Genomic DNA, 19,963 nt, shown 5'->3' on the forward strand with positions numbered 1-19,963 from the left:
TAATGGGAAATATGATTTGAAGGAATATATGTCCCAACAAAACCTGCGGTACTAATGTCCTACTGAACAGCTGTTATGGCCATAGCATCTGGCTCTCTCTGCAGTGGGAGAGATCACAGACATACCTCTCAACTGTACGCATCTTCGCAGAATGTCCAGATTTTCCCATATTAGTTTTTTGTCTGTTCCTCCTGAAATCTGTATTTTTCTGGGAAATAGCTGAGGATTGAAGTCATCAATAATGAGAGACACTTGAGTTTAAGACTCCACATCTTAAGAATATTCATGGTAATGCAAAACGTATCATTCTACAAACTTCCTATGTTTGTAACAGGAATATTTAAAGTATGACCCTATTTATCCCCCCATAATTTTAGGCTTTCTCCAGATATGATGCTATGAGAGGTTACAAGGTAGGATCACAGTGCAGGAGCCTGACTCACCGTGGGAAAGGACAGCTCATATATGACAATTGCTGTCTGTCAAACAGTTGTGATTGTGCCATTGCTAGGCCAGTTAATGGGATGTTGTCCATATCCATGCTACCTGTGAATATGAGTATGACACATGTTTGTCTTGTAAAGCTAAGAGACCTATATAGGGCATGTGCATAGTAAAGTACTGTTGCAGACATATTTGATGAACTGCATGTGATATATTGAATTACTAACATTCAACTGTACAGTGTACTGCTGGACAATAAGCACATTTGTGACTGATATCTGTAGTCACATACACATATACCTGTGTTATGTCAGCCAAACCATTGGCAGGTCTGTGAGCAATGACAGTGTAACATAATAGCCTAGTTATGACTGTTGGACATCTTCCAGGTTATCACAGTGATGTCAAAGCCTACTGTGCAATCAACTTACTAATGTATGGTACAGCTATATTAATACAATATCAATACTGATGTCCCTTTTGTCACCCATTTATGTGTGCCATTGTCCAGACATACTGCTATACCAGGTTGAGAAGTATGATTGAGCAGCAAGACTGCAAATACAGTGTGCAATACTAACATAGAACAGAAATGTATACCAGGCATCCCCTGAGCACATGTATGTATGTATATGTTCAGCTGGAAGGCACAAAACTAATTGTATGGGTTTCAAGCAGTCAGGTACATAAGTTGTGCATGTTGTAGAGGTGTAATATCAGTGTCAGTGCATACAACAGACATACATATGTACAGCTACTGGTTATTGCATTGCCCTGACACTGATATGGGTACTAGAGTAGGCATGATTATCAGGTAGTAATCGAAGAACTGTCCAACTGTGTTATGACCCTCTGTCCATGCCTACCACTGCCAGCTATATCAACACCTAGATACAGTAGATATCACAAGTGTACACACCCCTGTTGTAATGCCAGGCTTGTGTGCTGTATGACAATCACATACAATCATTTCATAATGTGTCTCATCTTGAATGTGACCCCTAACCTGTACAAGTCTATTGAAATACAATCAAAGGTGCTTATAGGAAGCTGAGCAACTATTGCCAAGTGAAGATGTGCCATGATGTTAGAGTCCAAACCAAGATGAATGAATGCTGTAACCATTCCAATAGGTGCATACACAACATATCAGTTTAAGGGTGTGCACACTCATTCAACTGGCATGTTGTACTGATTATTATTTCCATATGTTTTCACAGACCAGATTTTTGTGTTTTCAACTGAATTGTACAGCCTATAGGTCACATTGAAGGTGGGAATTGTTTTGAAATGAGTTATTGTGGTGTCATGTTCCAATTGCACAAACACCAGGCATTGTAATAGAGGTGTGTACCCTTTATATCCACTATAGCTATAAGGACTCAGCAGTACCTGACCTGTATAACCAGCCTCTACCAAGGTTGAGTAACCACCTTTCGTGGACAGCAGCAATACACAAACCACATAATAGGTTGCTACATTGGCTGCACAGGGATACATACATGCAGGCAACAACTTGGAAGCAAGCCCACTTATAGCTAAGCAAGCATGTATGTTCACAGGTGACTTCCTGTAAGGCTAACTATGACTACAAATCAAACATATCCACACCACCAAGGACAATTGCAACAGTGTCTTCACATCTGTTGTCAGTCTCAAAGGAAACATCACAATTCACCCTCTACTAGGGGTAAAGAACACCTCATACACACATACCATGGATATAGGCAACCTGCATCAGACAGGTTAGATGGGAACATCACCACCCTGTCCACCCCAGTTGTACAGAGGATATGTACATCAACCACACTCCTCTCCTCAGCAGTAGTGAACATGTACATATTGCCTACTGATGGAAACAACAGCCATATCTCCATGGGGCATAATAACATCACTGTCTGTCATCTACATGAACTCAGGCATGTGTGCACAGCTCCATCACACACCACAGTCAAACACAGACCTGCTACCATCCACACACCAGCCACATGGAAGATGGCCACTGTCAACCCTCTACATAGAAATGAATGGAGAATAGAGGATTATGCAATCAAGTTTCCAACATTGGGGGGAATAAGATAGCTCAGGGCCAGGAGTGTAATGCAAGCTCCTATATCCATGATAGTTTTGAGGGCTATGGTGTAATGTGGATTATTTGCAAGTAATATCCATTGTTGATGTGCAATTTGACAACCGTATGAGGTTCTGTGACCTTTTTCCTGTTTATGTCTTCCAGGTAACATGCAGAGGGCTCGTCTACCAGCATTCTCTGTTGGGGTAACTGACATCATCACCCAATATGTGATCGGACATTATGTCCTGTTACTTGGACGGAGATCAGAAGATGTGCGGGAGAGGGCCACCCTGTGGAAGAGTCTGGTCCACAGTGTAAATGATGCTGGCGTGCACAGCAGAACACATGAGCAGGTACAGCATTGGGCCACCAACACCATGCCTGTCAATGGGCTGCTGCTTTAGCAAGGGACCGGCTAGCCACAGGTGGGGGCCCAGCCATCCAGCCCCCAATGACACCCACCGAGGAGCTCCTCGCCAACTTTGGGGCACCCGCCCAACACACAAACCATGAAGCTGAGGGAAGCATTGTGGAGGTGGGTTGCACACACACACTGGACAAGGAGCATGCAGGTAAGAGCCCAGTGGGGATTAGTACAGTAATGTATCAGACATACATGTATCTTTATTGTATCTGCATCCATGTGTCAGGTCCAATTACAGTTGTGAATGTGGTTTTCTAATGCACAGGGGGACACATCTATGGTAAGGACAGGACATTGTGTATTATTGGGGTTAGTACTGTAAATGTGCAGACATGCTGCATCCACCCTGTAGCAAGACCACATGTGAGTCTGCTGACAATAACTCCCTTTCACAACTACTTAGGACCCTCTGGTCTGCATATGGGACAACAGCCTGAAGTTGGTGAGTATGACATTGTTCGGTTGTTGCCTGGCAATACCCCAGGAATGTGAAGGCATGCAATTTACTATGCACCCAACCATCAGTAATAGCTATATTGTGTTATATAATAGCTATATTGCTTTTTCTGCATGTTCACTTGTGCAGGGATTAACTGCATTGCATCACATTGGTCACCACTGGGGCCTATCTGACAAGAATTCAACATTTCTGTAACATACCTCACAACTTGTCAGTGCCAAGACATCTGGACAGAGGCCAGCAAAATGGGCTAGACAAAATGGCCTAAGGTAGGGACATGTGTGACACATTAGTGGTATACAGTGGATATCAATTGTGTACACACCACTGTTAAGATGCAAGGTGTTCCTGTTTCATACTAGTAAGGACCAAAATATGTCAGTCCATACCTCTTCCAGCCTTTAGTGTGACCCATATCAGGAACAGTTCACTTATAAAACAAAGCATCTAGACTCATGTATTGCACCTACAAGGCTGGCCACCTGTGAGGGTGGCAGACAAAATATCAGCATCATGATGTCATATGTGTCAGTACATTCACTGTGGCCTATTTTGGCTATAATATCACATACATGGGCATTGTTAAGGCACACTGACCACTTCCGACCACATATAGGTTGCAAACATACTGATATTCCAGACACATCTGTACAGAGGACTGTACAATGGTTTAACCTTCTGCATGTGAGGCAGATGTGTTACCACACTATATAAAGTAATGGCAGCGGGAGGTGGTCACCAGCCATGTATGGTACACACATCAAAATGGTATAAACCACACAAGATATGATCCTCACACACACACACACACACACACACACACACACACACACACACACACACACACACACACACACACACACACACACAGTTACCAGGATTGGGACTAGAACTCCTGCCTATCTAGGTATTTTTACTATAGTGCTATGCAGTTATCAGATGCACCACAGAACTTATACATTTCTACCTATTCCAAAGGTACTTCCAAGGTGGATGACATCAACAGGACTATTAAATTGGAGTGAGGGGAAGTGTAAAGGGTAGTACACAGGTCAAAAATGATGTAACCCACACACTACATGTTTCTCACATAAACACATACAAACACACACACACACACACACACACACACACACACACACACACACACACACACACACACACGCACACACACACACACACAGACACACGCAGTTTTCAGTATGATGATTAGAACTCCTGCCTATGTAGTTATTGTTACTATAGTGCTACGCAGTTATCAGATGTGCCATAGAGCCTATACATTTCCACCTATTTCAAAGGTACTTCTAAGATGGATGACATCAACAGGACTACTAGACTGGGCGAGGGGAAGTGTGAAGGGTAGTACACGAGTCAAAAATGGTATAAGCCAGACAGTACTTGATTTGCATACACACGCGCGCACACACACACACACACACACACACACACACACACACACACACACACACACACACACACACACGTGCCCATATTAGGATTAGAACTCTTGCCTATCTAGTTCGTCTACTACAGTGTTATGCAGTTATCGGACGCGCTACAGAAATTACTGACCTTTCACATGGTCAAAGCTGCTGATATCTGCACAGCTGAGGTAAAGTATTACAGTTGGCAGAAATTCTGCCTTCTATTCCACCCTTACTTCATGCTAGTTCTTTCTGTCTTGCACTTCAAATAGCATTACGGCTTGGCACTTCACAAGGTTATTGTATCAATAAGTGTGACACTCCTGGGAGATGTCAGCAGTACTCATTCATCACAGAAGTAGCCCCAGTACTTACTAGTTATGGCCACCCTTCCTGGCATGATTGAAGGGCAGTTTTCTGTGCTTTCACCCTTTAACCTGGTGCATTTGTCCATTCTGAGGCACTGTTGCAACTGACACGTGTACATAGACAACCCCCCCTCTAAACTCCAAACACTCAGACCTGTAAGACGTACACATATATCACACAATGTGGACATATGCACTCTCCAAAAAAGACTGGACTACCAGGTCAAGAGGATAAGATCAACAACTGCACCACACCATGTGGAACACATAGCTCACCATGACACCCACTTTGACAGCCATGACATACAGTGAAAAACCACACACCCAGCTTCACAGAAGCACTCAATGGACATTTACCTAAACAGCACAAACCAACAAGACAGACACCCACTCAGTCACCATGAAATGGCACATGCCAAGGGACAAATATTTAACCTACACAGTGTGGCCTTTAACCTAGGCTCCTAAGGCTAACCACCTTGCACAATACAGTGATCATGGGTAACTCAATACTGAGGCACACACATATTCCACTCACTAAGTTGAATATGGAGCAGGTAACAGCCAAATATCTATCACATCCAGCATCCAACACATGACACAGCTCGTCATGGCACTCCACAATAACTACGAGCATCAGTCTGTATCCATGTCCATGTGAATAACTTGGGACACACCTCTCTGGACTACATGACAAGAGACATGGTTGAACTCTCTGATTATTTGGTCCAAGCAGGTGTGACAGTAGCCCTGAGCAGTGTACTGCCATCACACAGAATGATGCTGCGGTACTATCAACAGATGACTGACTGTAACATTGGCTTACATGTTTTGCGTCATTCTCAGGGGATCCAGTACCTCTCTGCTTGGGATGACATAAGTGACAGAGCCCATTGACTTGCCACAGATGTCCTACATCAGTCAGTGCTGGGTTTCCATGTACTGGCTAAGTGTCTTGTCACCCCTGTGATGCCTTATTAGACAGTCTTCCTAATGTATTTACCACCATAACAGCTAGACATGTATGCAATCTGAGGGTCATGCTGCTCAACAGCAGACATCTAACTATCAGGATGCAGTCACTCAAAGCAATCGGAGTGGAGGACACATGTCTGCTGTAATGGAGAGGTGGTTCAGAGCAGCAGACAGCAGCCCTGCAGTATCAGGCTATGATGTATTCCACAGCTGTCAACCCCCAAACATGGACCACACCACACCTCCACAGGTGGTGTTGTCTCCATATTCATTATGGCTAGGAACACCTCCAGATTAGCATCCCAGCATAATGCATTGGAGATACGTCTGGTACAACTGCCTTGGGGTAATACTACAATCCAGACCATAGACTGCTATGGGTACACATCTATGTACCTAGACTGTCAATGCACATTCCTCAACACCCTGCCATCTATGATGGTCCAACACAACATTGACAAAGTATGAGACTTCAAGTACCCCTCCATCACCTGAGGAAAGTAGACAAGTACCAGTACAGTGGCCCAACACTTCTGGGATTCATCATTTCCAATGCCCTGGAAAAGCTCATACTGACCCCTGGTAGAGGATGCAAAAACCTTGACCTGTGTTGACTACTTAAATATGGGACTGTTGCTCATCCACAGTTGTCAATCCCTACATGGTGAGATCCACACAAGCTGTAATCGACATGGAACTCAACATGTCAGCCACACCCCTCCAAAGCTGACTTTGCAACCATGAAAACAGGGGTGGATGACTTCACTGCACCAATGGCAATGGGAAATAGCTGCATGACATTGGAATCATACATATATGCACTGCATAAAAAGGCACATGAATGCATGGTAATAGCCAGAGCCAGTAGAACCCAGACACTGTCCTCCAAACAGTGGGGTACAATGTGATGATCCCCTGCCATTACTAAAGTGTGCATCAGAAGGAGGACACTGTTGCAGAGAAACGTGGTGTCCCCATGACAGTTGAACTCCCTTATTAGCCTCAAACACAACTTTGGATCCCTCATGGAATCCCCTACAGGCATCTATGATGGCAGACATGCAGCAGACACTGACAACAATCAAAAAGCGCACAAGTACTGTGAGTTACTGCACAATGCTAACACCTTTCTTGAGACAACAGATATTGGCCACAGTATTTGCAACATATTCAGTGCCAGCTTTATCCCTCTCTCCCCCCACAAGTAAAGTGCTGAATGAATGTGTTCTCACATGCTGTATCCTGTTTCTGTTCTAGGTGTCTGTGTGTCACCAGTATGTGGCCCTGCAGCAAGACCAAGGGGTATCCTGGCAGATCGATTCAGTGCCAACTTCACCCCCCTCTCACCCCCTAAATGGCCCATCTCAATACCGGAAGATTGCCAAATTCCAGTAATAATGGCCACACAGGTACAAAACGCACTCTCTAAAGCCAATAATACAGCATCCATGGGACCAGATGACATCCCGGGCAGTGTACTACATGAACTACAATATGAACTGGCACCTCACCTAAGTGTCATGTTTAATCATAGCCTCACCTCAGGTTTCGTGTCCACTGAGTGGCGCAGAGCTACAGTTATCCCAATCCACAAGGGGGGAATCCACCTTGGATCCCAGAAACTACCATCCCATCAGTCTGACAAGCCTTATCTGTAAGGCCATGGAGCGTATTATCATGGAACTTATAAACAAAGACATTGGCAACCTTCAAACACTGGACCCCACCCAGTTTGGGTTTGTGAAGGGCCGATCTTGTCTCCTGAACCTGATTGACTTCTTTGAATCAGTCTCCAGAGCCATGGACAAGGGTAAGGTGGTCCACACAGCCTATCTAGACCTTGCCAAGGCCTTTGACACCATCCCCCACTCTGGAATCATAGATAAACTTACTAAGTTGAGCATTAATCCCTATGTCACCCAATGGGTTGCTAAATGGCTTACTGATAGAAACCACACTGTAAAAGTAGCCGACTCCAGATCCAGCTCCAGACAAGTGACAAGTGGAGTACCTCAGGGTTCAGTCCTGGAGCCGCTCTTGTTTGGCATCTACTTCCCTGAAGTATAGGTCAACACTAAGGGACTCTGGCTAACAAAGTTTGCAGATGACTGCAAACTGGGAGCCATTATTGAATCCCCAAATGATATGGATACTCTACAAAAGGGCCTTACAGAAACAGATGCTTGGTGCCAAAGCCATGGGCTCAAGCTCAATGCCAAGAAATGTATTGTTATCCCCTTTGGGAAAAAACATGTATCCATGAATTACCATATAGGTGGCAGTACACTAAACACAGAAAGTGTGATAAGAGACTTAGGGACACAGGTGGACAGTGGTCTCACCTTCGATAACCACATTGCCACAACAGTCAGGAAATCCTTCTATGTGGCACACCTCATCACGAAGGGGTTTTCATCCAGAAAAAATGAGGTCATTGTCCCACTGTTCTCATCCCTCATTAGACCCATTATAGAATACAACGCCCCATTTGGTATGTACCTCTCAAGACAACTGCAACAACTGGAAAGGCCTCAGAAATACCTCACTAAAAGAATCACAGGCCTAAAGCAGATGCCCTATGCTGACCGCCTTAAAAAACTCCAGCTATACTCTGTCCCATATCATCTACTCAGAGGCGATCTCTGCTTAAAATACAAGGCCATGTCAAACCCAGAGCTGTTGGACATGCTACACTTAAAGAAATCCCAATCCCTCAGAGCTACATGCTCCAGGGATCTAAACCTTGTCGTCACAATAAACAAAACATGCTGGAGGGATAGGTTTCGGACCCAGAGACTCCCCAGACTCTGGAATAGATTGCCCATACATGTAAAGCAGAGTGCCTCTTTGGACCTCTTCAAGAGGAACCTTGACGATTGGATGGGAGAAAGGAAATTCACCCCAGGGATCACGTCAGTCGCCCTGCTAGACAGGGGTCCAGGAAAGTAAATAATGTGGGAAGAAATAGCCAGGGAATTGTTATGGCTAGACTTGTATAGGCCCTAGGGCTGATAGCCTAGTACCAACCTATGAACCTATGAACCTATGGAAGTGTGGTAACACATCCACCATGTCTTAGCTTAGTACAGCTATATCTGCATGAAATTTCCTGGTCTTTAACACAGTGATTGCATATGCCTCACAGATTATAGTGCTGAGGGTTGTACATAGGTCAGTGTACTTTGAAGAACAAAAGTTGACTACTTCGAACTTCAAAAGTGCACCCACACTAACGTGAAAGTGCAATTTCATAAAAATGCACTTTCGTGAACCCGCTAGACCAAACGGGCTAACAGTCACGGACCTTAGTGTTAGGGCACGGGTCATGGTAAGGGGATAGCCCTACTAGCTATCCCCTTACCCTAACCCTTGCCCTAACCTTAAGGTCCATGACTATCGCACCACAGTGGAAGATATAGCCCGTTTTTCAATGTCCTCCATTGTGGTGCGGTAGGTTAGGTCTAGTGAGCTTAAGCAAAATTGCACTTTCATTAAAGTGCACTTTTGCTTAAGTAGAGATGTAATTACCCATTTCAAAAAAGTGAATTTTCATTGTAGGAAAGTACACCCACATAGGTATATGTTGATTTACAATATCTGTCGCAGAGTGGAGAATGGTACGTGTTGTGATTTGGACACACCTCTGATTGTTAATAACCACAGCCACAGGGGATATTCATCAACCAAACACACTGAGATTACTATTCACACACACACGTGTGCACGCGCGCACACACACACACACACACACACACACACACACACACACACACACACACACACTTGCCAGTACTGACTTTCAAACCCCTACCTATCTATGTATTGCTACTACAGTGTTACACATTTATCACATGTACCACAAAACTTGTAGGATGGCTGTTGTCGCAAGGTACTTCTAAGGTGAGGAACATCACCTGCCCTTGTAAATACTGGCATTGAGTGATGTAGTGACTGACAGATTTCATAAAATATTTTACCCTATACACACATTTACATTTGCCAGGAGTGAGATTTGAGCCTTTATCTAACTATGCTTTCAGCCCTTTATGTTACGCATTTACCACAGGCACCACTGACCTTACATGGTTTAGGTTTGCCAACAGGTACTTCTAAGGTGAATGATATCTGCAGAACTGCTAAAGTCAGGCACAGCAAAGTATACTGCATGTAAATGGGGCCAAAATCTTTAAGGTACAGTCACATATGCATAGATATATGTACACACACACAAACACTTGGCAGGAATGAGATTCAAACTCATCCCTATGTAGTTATTGCTACTACATTGTTATGCATTTATCACACATGCCACAAAGCTTACTGGTAGAACAGTGTCCACACATACCTCTAAGGTGAGTGACATCAGTAGAGTGCTAAAGTAGGGGTAAGGGAAGTGTACTGAATGTGAATGGCCACAAAATCAGGTCTTTACCAAGACACACACATGATCTCACACAAACACACACATTTGCACAGTTGCCAGGACTGGGATTAAAACTCCTACCTAACTAATTTGCTACACTATAGTATTAGGCAGTTATCGCAAGCACCACAGAGCTTATATGTTGAAAATTGTCCAAAGGTATCTTTGAAGGTGACTGACATCAGCAGCAGTGCTAAATGAGGGGTAAGGGAAGTGTAGTGAGTTTGAAGGACCACAAAATCAGGTCTCTACAAAGACACACCCAGTCTTCCACACAAATTTACACATTTGCCAGGACTGGGATTGCAACTCATACATAACTAGTTTGCTACTTTATAGTATTATGTAGTTATCGCAAGTGCTTCTATGTTGGAGAGCTCACCAAAGGTATCTTTGAAGGTGAGTGACATCAGCAGCAGAGCTAAAGGAGGAGTAATGGAAGTGTAGTGACTGTAAATGACCTCAAAATCATGTCTCTACAAATACACACACACACTCTCTCATACAAACACACACATTTTTACAGTTTCCAGGACCAGGATTACAACTCCTACCTAACTAGTTTGCTACACTATAGTATTACAAAGTTATTGCAAGCAACATGGAGCTTATATGTTGAAGAGTTGTCCAAAGGTGTCTTTGAAGGTGAGTGACATCTGCAGCAGTGCTAAAGGAGGGTAAGGGAAGTGTAGTGAGTGTGAATGGCCACAAAATCAGGTCTCTACAAAGACACACACACTCTCTCACACAAACACACACATTTGCACAGTTGCCAGGACTGGGATTACAATTCCTACCTAACTAGTTTGCTACACTATAATGTTACGCAGTTATTGCAAGTGCCACAAAACTTATAGGGCTACAAGCTGCGCAAAGGGTTATTTCAGGGTGAATGACATCAGCAGGAGTGCTAAAGTAGGGCAATGGGAAGTGTAATGAGTGTGAATGGCCTCAAACACATTCATCTAGAAACACACACACACACACACACACACACACACACACACACACACACACACACACACACACACACACACACACACACACACAAAACTTTACATTTGACAGGACTGAGATTACAACTGCTACATGAATACTTATTTGCACTATAGTGTTACACAGTTATCACAAGCACCACTGAGACTACAGGGCTGAGGGCTAACTGAAGGAATTTCTACAGTGAATGACATTAGTGCATCATGTGATATAGGTCAGTGGATGTGTACTGGGTGGGAAAGGCTTCATAATGGGATTCTATCTGTTGCTGTCTGTCTCTCTCTTCCCCACGTCTCTGTGTGTGTATGTTTGACATATTATAATATGTTGGCATTAGATATGTATGAGTATTCCTATCCAATGTGTGTGTGTGAAGTATCAATGGTGTACAATTTGGTGTGTGTGCACAGACATCTGCGAATAATGGATATCTGTAGTTCACTGTGATATCAGACATGGGCTTCATTTCTCTAATTGTAGGACCATGTCCAGTATGACCTTCTATACTGAGTGTGTGCATCCATTCCAGGGAGGTTTGGACTCCAGTTCAGGTTTTTGTGTGCTACAGCTACACCTAACAACCTGTCTCTGCAGGATATCTGTAGATAGGTTGCCAATATGGACACACAGTTGGTGTAACATACAGGGGATACTGTAACTCTTGCTGTCTGTGCTGCTTGTGTAACATGGTTGGTTGCAGCAAAAATTTTCTGACATATGTGCTGTTTTACAGTGTGATGTATCATGTCATCAACTACTGACAGTTATCATTCTTTGCTCACAGTTATTTACCAGGAAAATACAAGATGATTGAAGCTGAGACCAATATTCTGAGGCATATAGACTACACATTATGGCACACTCCTGCTATTGTGGATGGGTAGCTACAGACAATAGACTGCTGGTTCTGTGTAAATGGCCCAGCACCTTGGTAGTATGCTGGCTGGGGATCCCCTTCTTGTGCTTTTCTCAACTTAACGGAATGGCCATATCCTACTGGCGCCATGCCTCTCAGCTGTACAGATACACTCAGGTTATCCAGAGCCAGGACTTATATATATGGTCAATTTACCTTCACATTGTGGTTTACAAGCAGTTCTGTGTCTATTCTTTCATGGGTTTGCAGTCATGGGGTAGTATAGGTGGACATTAGAGAGTCAGACTTCACACAGTCCATGACATCCATGCTTCTACATCCCCTTCTTTTATTCTCTCATCTTCAGAACATCATGAAAGCAATATCTCAGAGGAATCCCTATAATTGGGCCTTTATCACAGTAGTATTTTGAGTTTGAGTTTTCACATTTTATTTTTCGGCACGATTCTGTTTGCGTGCTGTTGCCCTATGCTTAAACGGCTGAGATCGGCCAAAAAAAAAGTTTAATTTTCATAATAATTAATCAATTTTTAATGCCAATGGCCTTATATTTGGCCATTGGCATGTCTAATGTACTTAATACATGCTTTTTCAAAAGCTGTCATGCCTCCATTTTGCAGTTGCAGAAATGTCCTCAGTTATTTTACAGATACATTTCTGCACTGACACTGCTCTAGCACAGAGACCTGGTAGCTTGATGAATCACTGAATCACATAATTTGCATGGTTTTCACCAGCAAATGAGGTGATTTGCATGCCACATGGTTTTCCATGCTGGAACAGTGTAGGGCTACTCATGCATGTGAAAATGGCACTATCCTGAATCACTCAGCGACTATATTTTGTGTGCAGGAGCTCCTAGACTGTTCCTACACAGAATAAACATATTCCTGAATCCTGGGGCTCATCTTAACCCCACATGTCCTTGCTCCCTTCATACCAGACACCCATAATCTTCTCATTATTACTCCTATATCCAAAGCTATAATCAATCACAAAAGACCTGACCAATCCACCTACTATTTCTCCATAACTCATTCCCTGGTTAAAAAAAAATATATAGTGAGTGGGTGCTAGTGCATATTTCAGTTTTTAGGCAAAGTAGTTAAATTGAATTTAATTATAATTTCTTTTTTTTCTACAAGATGTCTTTACGTTCACCTCTATGTTAAACAGAAGATGCTACAGTATTTGTAAAAAACAGTTTGCTATGATGTGATAATTGTCTATATTTTTATATATAGTTTAAAGCCTTTCTTTCTAAAATTGTATAAGTACCTATCTTCTGTAATCTGATGTTATTTTACTCATTGTGGAGCTTTTCTCCCTGGACCTCCATTGAAAATGGGTTTCTGACCCAGTGGACTTTCTCAGTCAAGAAATGTCAATAAATAAATAAATAAATGATTAAGGTTGCTATCAAATAAGCACAAGTTACTGAGTCTGATCTTGAACTCCAATTACTGTCATTTTGATTAATCTCACCAAAAAAGGTGTGGATATTTCCTAGTTCTGTGTAGACTGATCTACATCACATAACCAGGATAATGGTTGGAGGTGTCCATGGGCCCCTATTGACTAGTGTATGCTTGCCATAATGTCTAGAAGACATGGGACAGCAGAATACTGTCTTGACTATTGCCCGTCTTGGGTTACCTGGGTTAGCTCTGTTAGGTAAAAAGTTAAAGTTAGGATTGATGCCCCTGACCACCAGTTATCAATCAAACAACTGCCACTTCTAAGCAAATTTTTCCCACACATGTAACAGCATGTTGGATAGGACTTTATTGAATATAGCTTTTATTTGGAATTGCTGCAGTCTCAGAATTTATTTTTCTTTGGTTTGGTAGTTTTGTCATGAGTAATTGCTGTGTCCAATCACCATGCTTGTTTCTGAATGCTAGCTGTCATTTATTGTATAATTTAATAATAAGGCAGGATTTGAATGTTTGACTGAAAATGATTAGGTAGATTATAAGTGATGTATAATGTTTGCAACTGGGATTGTGTCGGTATGGTTGTGATGTAAAATACTTGTAAGTAGGATTGTGCTGGTGTGGTTTGTTTTCATTTATATAAATATATGATTGCTTATGTCATAAGTGATGGTTTAATAAAGATGCTTCTTGTTTAAAAAAAGGGGCAGAAATGTAATAATTTATGTAATGTTACTTAGGTTATATAATATATAGCAATATATGTGAAGCATAATGTTTGTTAATTTTAACTTGTTAATACAGTTTGATTACTTTCATATAAATGTAAATGTGCCTATGCCACAAGTGATAATTCAATAAAGGTGTTTAAAAAATTAATAATAATCAATAAGTGGATGTGGGTGATGCTGGGTATTCCCACAGCTGCAATGAATTGATCACAGGGGTACAGGTTTCTCAAACAAAGCTGACTTGATAGGATCTTGCTCCCCCTTGACCCTGAATAAAATAAAATCAATATCAGAAAATAAATTAATGGATGAAAGCTGTCCCTAAAAGGAGAAGATATGAGCAATGGCAAATTTGTCTCAGTTTTACAAACTTTGCTAGCTACAAATTTTACAAAAAACAAAAAAATTATTACACTTCTGCTCTCAGGAATGAAACCCAATCTTCACCATGTTAATTCAAATATTATTTTTCTGTATGAAGCAATTCTTATCTTTATTGAGATATTTGTAATTTTAAGTCAAATTTGCTTTAAGTTCTTATGTGTATTACACATGCAAGCTGATAATTGTTCATTTATGATAGAAATATGAATTCCTGCAAAGTCAAGTAATTCACTGAGAAAGACACTTCATATACAGATATAATAATACTAGCAGCAACATACCACTTCCAACCAGCTTAAAGGGTCCACTGTCAAGCTGAGTACTGCCTAGAGTATTGTCAGTTTCTGCAGTTCTAGTGTTACAGCTCTATAGTGGGAGAAAAAAAAGAATTAATCACCAGTGGCACATATATTGTTCTAGCTCACAAAATACTTAGTGTGTTAAACAGCTTTTCACATACACAACCTGCCATAATACTGTCGCATGCAAAAAGGTTTATGTTTTAATCATTGTGCACATCTAAACAACAACATAATATTTGAGAAAAGTACAGGATCTGGTGATAAAAGCATAAAAGCAAGAAGGAGTGATGTTTCAAAGGGAATGAGAACAGCAGCTTAGTAGTTACTTGAAAATTATGAATGGAAGTTAAGATTTATGAAGCATGAAGCCAACACAACAGCACAAGATTCCAATACTTATTATTTCCTTTAACTGATCTTTATTAAAACAAGCCTTACTAAGTCTTATCTCAAAATACAGTATTTAAGGCATCAAAAAGCCAGGCAAACTAAATGCTAAATTATACAAAGTAAAACACCCAATGCAAGACATAAAATAGTAATACATGAATTTGATAATCATATGAGAAAAGGAAAAAATAAGGAATATTTCTAGCTCTAATATTTATTCCAGTTCATCAAGACTAGAAAACTACATTAAGATGTGTCTGCAACAAAACAACTTCTGATGCAGTGATGCACTGACAATATATAACTGCACATAAGACTTCCAGCTGAACATTGCATGTTGAATAATAACATTCCCCCTTTTTAAAGTGATTTTTTTTTCCTCAGGCAAAGGTGCACAGGAGTAATTTCACATATACATAGACCTGATTGCCTCCATTTTGCACCCCATTACTAGTGAGTGCTAACCCCAACACTGCTCCTACCCCTAACCCTATGCCTGACCCTGGTAAAAGCTTTTCTGCAATTCTACCAATGCAGAAGACCCTCAGATACAGAGCACAAGCCAGGGAATAAATCTATAAAATTAAATCTACCTTCTTCTCTAGCTCTTACTTTAACCTTAATGGGCAAACACTCAAACACAAATTCCAACCCTTAATGTCAAAATGTTTAGTATATCTGAAAGATTTAATATTAACATTCAATATCCTCATATAACCATAACATACGCACCCAACCTTCCATCTCCTGACATCTCTAGGACACAATAATAGCACTTCTGACAAATTTTATAAGCAGTCTCTCTGTGTTGTGAACTGGCATTGCTTTTCATCTTTGCTAACCTATTTTTATATGCAGTAACTATAACACTACAGAACCAAAAGAAATAATCAAAACTCTAATAGTCTACATGTTAAAGGAAATGTCACTCATATTCATATCATCACCAAAACCCTTAGTTTTAGAAGCATTACACTGCCAACATAGCTTCTTCTACAAGTCTTAAAATATCAGAGAAATCACTGCCATCTGCATGTTACCCCTAGCAAGTAATAACATAACATTTCCATTAAAAAAAAACATAACAGAGAAGATAAACACCGACCTGCATATTCCATCTATCTCTATGAATGCTTTCGATGCAAGCATATAAAATACCATTAATAACCAGCAAACGTAAAGCCCATTAAGTGGACATCCCTGTTTCATGACTACAATTTAGACAACTCTTCTCTAAACCAGCTGTACGGTAAGGAACTATAACAGAAACCATAAAATGCTGACAACTGCCATAATGTACCATGAGAAGGTGAGTCAAAAAATCTTAAATATGCCATGCTCCATCTGTCCACTATCACTTTCCGCTACTCTGTAAGATCTTTAAATTACATGCTGCACCCCTATCATCCACCTTGACAACAGTGCACATATTTTGATAATTGCACATGCTTACTGCCTTGACACAGTGCCAGTATTTTTACAACTATAATAATAACATCTTCATAAGTATCTTACATCTGAAAGAACACAATTTGCCTCCATTATTCTAAATCCTCTCTATCATTTCCATTTAAATATATAGCACAAAACCAACTCTTACCATCTCATCCATAACAGACACTATTACCATCTCTTCTGTTACTCTTCCCAAATATTTTTTTCATTGAAATCATACACTAAAACACAACTCCATTGCAGAAGTCATATCAAAATAAAATTCATAACTGATACTGTCCCTTCTTGCAGCAGATTCATTCCACAAAGGCCACAATACACAATGCAGGTCCTCAAAATATAATTTTCTACTTGCAAAAAATGCTGCTTGACAGCTATATTAACTTTTTATAAGACAAATTAATCTCAGAGACAAATTGTTGCATTGCTCTAATAATCTGTTATTGAATATAACATTTAATCCTCTACCTGTCCTTCACACAGTAAAATGAATAACTCTGCCTTCCATACCTTAAAACGGAAAAAGGACCACATTCCTCTCATCGTCCACTAATTAACAGTTTCTAATTCTAGAACAAAGCTTTCATTTTTCTGAAAGTCCAGATATACAACTAACTTCACCACTCTGCACAGTGTAATTTATAATCAAGCAGTATATAATGTACAAAACTCCCTAGTCTTCCCGATCCAAACGGCTGCCCTGCTGTAAACTTGTAAAGCCAACTTCATGCTACTCAGGTCAGAAGTGACAAACTTCATGACACCCTCGCAGATGGGAACTGAAATTTTGACTGCTGAATCCTACACTAAGGCACTGTACGCGCACATCCACTCATGATGCATGAATCGTGACATCCCAAATAGAACCAAGATGCTCTCCTCCAAAAAAAAGGAAGCCAATCTGGTGGTCCCCTCCAATAAACAAACTTTACAACAAATGGAAGAAACTGTTGCAAAAAGAGGAAAATTCCAGGATGCAAATAACTCCCTTACAAGCCTCAGTAAGAAGCTGAGATCCCTCATAAAACCCTCCAAAGCTAGTTATGAAAACAAAATTGCCAAAGATTTCAAAGACAACCACAAGGCATTCTATAACTATTTCAAGAATCTAAATGGCAATGCTCAGATCTGCTCTGAGCTACAACAGAATGGCATTAAATATACTGATCCCAAGGATATTGCCAATATCCTGGCAGATCAATTCAGCGCCAACTTCACCCCCCTCTCACACCCTAAACGGCCCAGCTCAATACTGGAATATTGCAAAATTCTGGTAATAATGGCCACACAGATAAAAAATGCACTCTCCAAAGCTAAGAATACAGCATACATGGGACCAGATGACATCCCGGGCTGTGTATTACATGAACTACAAAATGAACTGGCACCTCACCTAAGTGTCATATTTAATCATAGCCTCACCTCAGGCTTCATGCCCACTGAGTGGCACACAGCTACAGTTATCCCACTCCACAAGGGGCGATCCACCTTGTATCCCGGGAACTACTGCTCCATCAGTCTGACGAGCCTGATCTGCAAGGCCAAGGAACATATTATCATGGAACTTATAAACAAAGACATTGGCAACCTTCAAACACTGGACACCACCCAGTTTGGGTTCATGAAGGGTCGATCTTGTCTCCTGAATCTGATTGACTTCTTCAAATCCATCTCCAGGGCCGTGGATGAGGGTAAGGAGGTCCACACAGCCTACCTGGTCCTCGGCAAGGCCGTTGATACCATCCCCCACTCTGGAATCATAGATAGACTTACTAAGCTGGGCATTAATCCCTACCTCACTTGATGGGTTGCCAACTGGCTTACTGACAGAACCTACACTGTAAAAGTAGCCGATTCCAAGTCCAGCTCCAGACAAGTGACAAGTGGAGTACCTCAGGGTTCAGTCCTGGGACCGCTCTTGTTTGGCATCTACTTCTCTGAAGTACAGGCCAACACTAATGGACTCTGGCTAACAAAGTTCGCAGATGACTGCAAACTGGAAGCCATTATTGAATCCCCAAATGATGTGGATACTCTACAAAAGGGCTTTACAGAAACAGATGCTTGGTCCCAGAGCCATGGGGTCAAGCTCAATGTCAAGAAAAGTATAGATATCTCCTTTGGGAAAAAACATGTACCCGTGAATTACCATGTAGGTAGCATACACTAAACACTGAAAGTGTGATAAGAGACTTAGGGACACAGGTGGACAGTGGTCTCACCTTCGATATCCACATTACCACAACAGTCAAGAAACCCTTCTATGTGGCACACTTCATCACTAAGGTCATTGTCCCACTGTACTCATCCCTCATTAGACTCATTATAGAATATAACGCCCTGTTTGGTATGTACCTCTCAAGACATCTGCAATAACTAGAAAGGCCACAGAAATACCTCACTAAAAGAATCGCAGTGCCTAAAGCAGATGCTCTACGCTGACCATCTTAAAAAATTCCAGCTATACTCTGTCGCATATCGTCTACTTAGAGGTGATCTCTGCTTAATATACAAGGCCATGTTAAATCCAGAGCTGTTGGACATGCTACACTTAAAGAAATCCCAGTCCCTCAGAGCCACATGCTCCAGGGATCTAAACCTTGTCATCACAATAAACAAAACTTGCTGGAGGGATAGGTTCCTGACCCAGAGACTCCCAAGACTCTGGAATAGACTGCCCATACATGTCAAGCAGAGCGCTTCTTTGGCCCTCTTCAAAAGTAACATTGACAATTGGATGGGAGAAAGGAAATTCACCCCGGGGATCACGTCAGTCGCCCTGCTAGACAGGGTTCCA

The 19,963-nt window shown here is 41.5% G+C and overlaps 1 protein-coding gene across 1 annotated transcript in view; it reads right to left on the bottom strand.

Moving 5' to 3' along the window:
• Positions 1-19,963, bottom strand: part of LOC122816625 (pancreatic secretory granule membrane major glycoprotein GP2-like) — a 181,453-nt gene that overhangs the window by 78,567 nt on the left and 82,923 nt on the right. The window contains exon 5 of the mRNA XM_044089540.1: positions 15,301-15,385. Within this exon, the coding sequence (XP_043945475.1) occupies positions 15,301-15,385 (85 nt within the window). The remainder of the gene's footprint in view (positions 1-15,300; positions 15,386-19,963) is intronic.

This window comes from Protopterus annectens, chromosome 1.part1 (genome assembly GCF_019279795.1).
Source record: "Protopterus annectens isolate FY-2018-M chromosome 1.part1, PAN1.0, whole genome shotgun sequence".
NCBI classification, from domain to species: Eukaryota; Metazoa; Chordata; order Ceratodontiformes; family Protopteridae; genus Protopterus; species Protopterus annectens.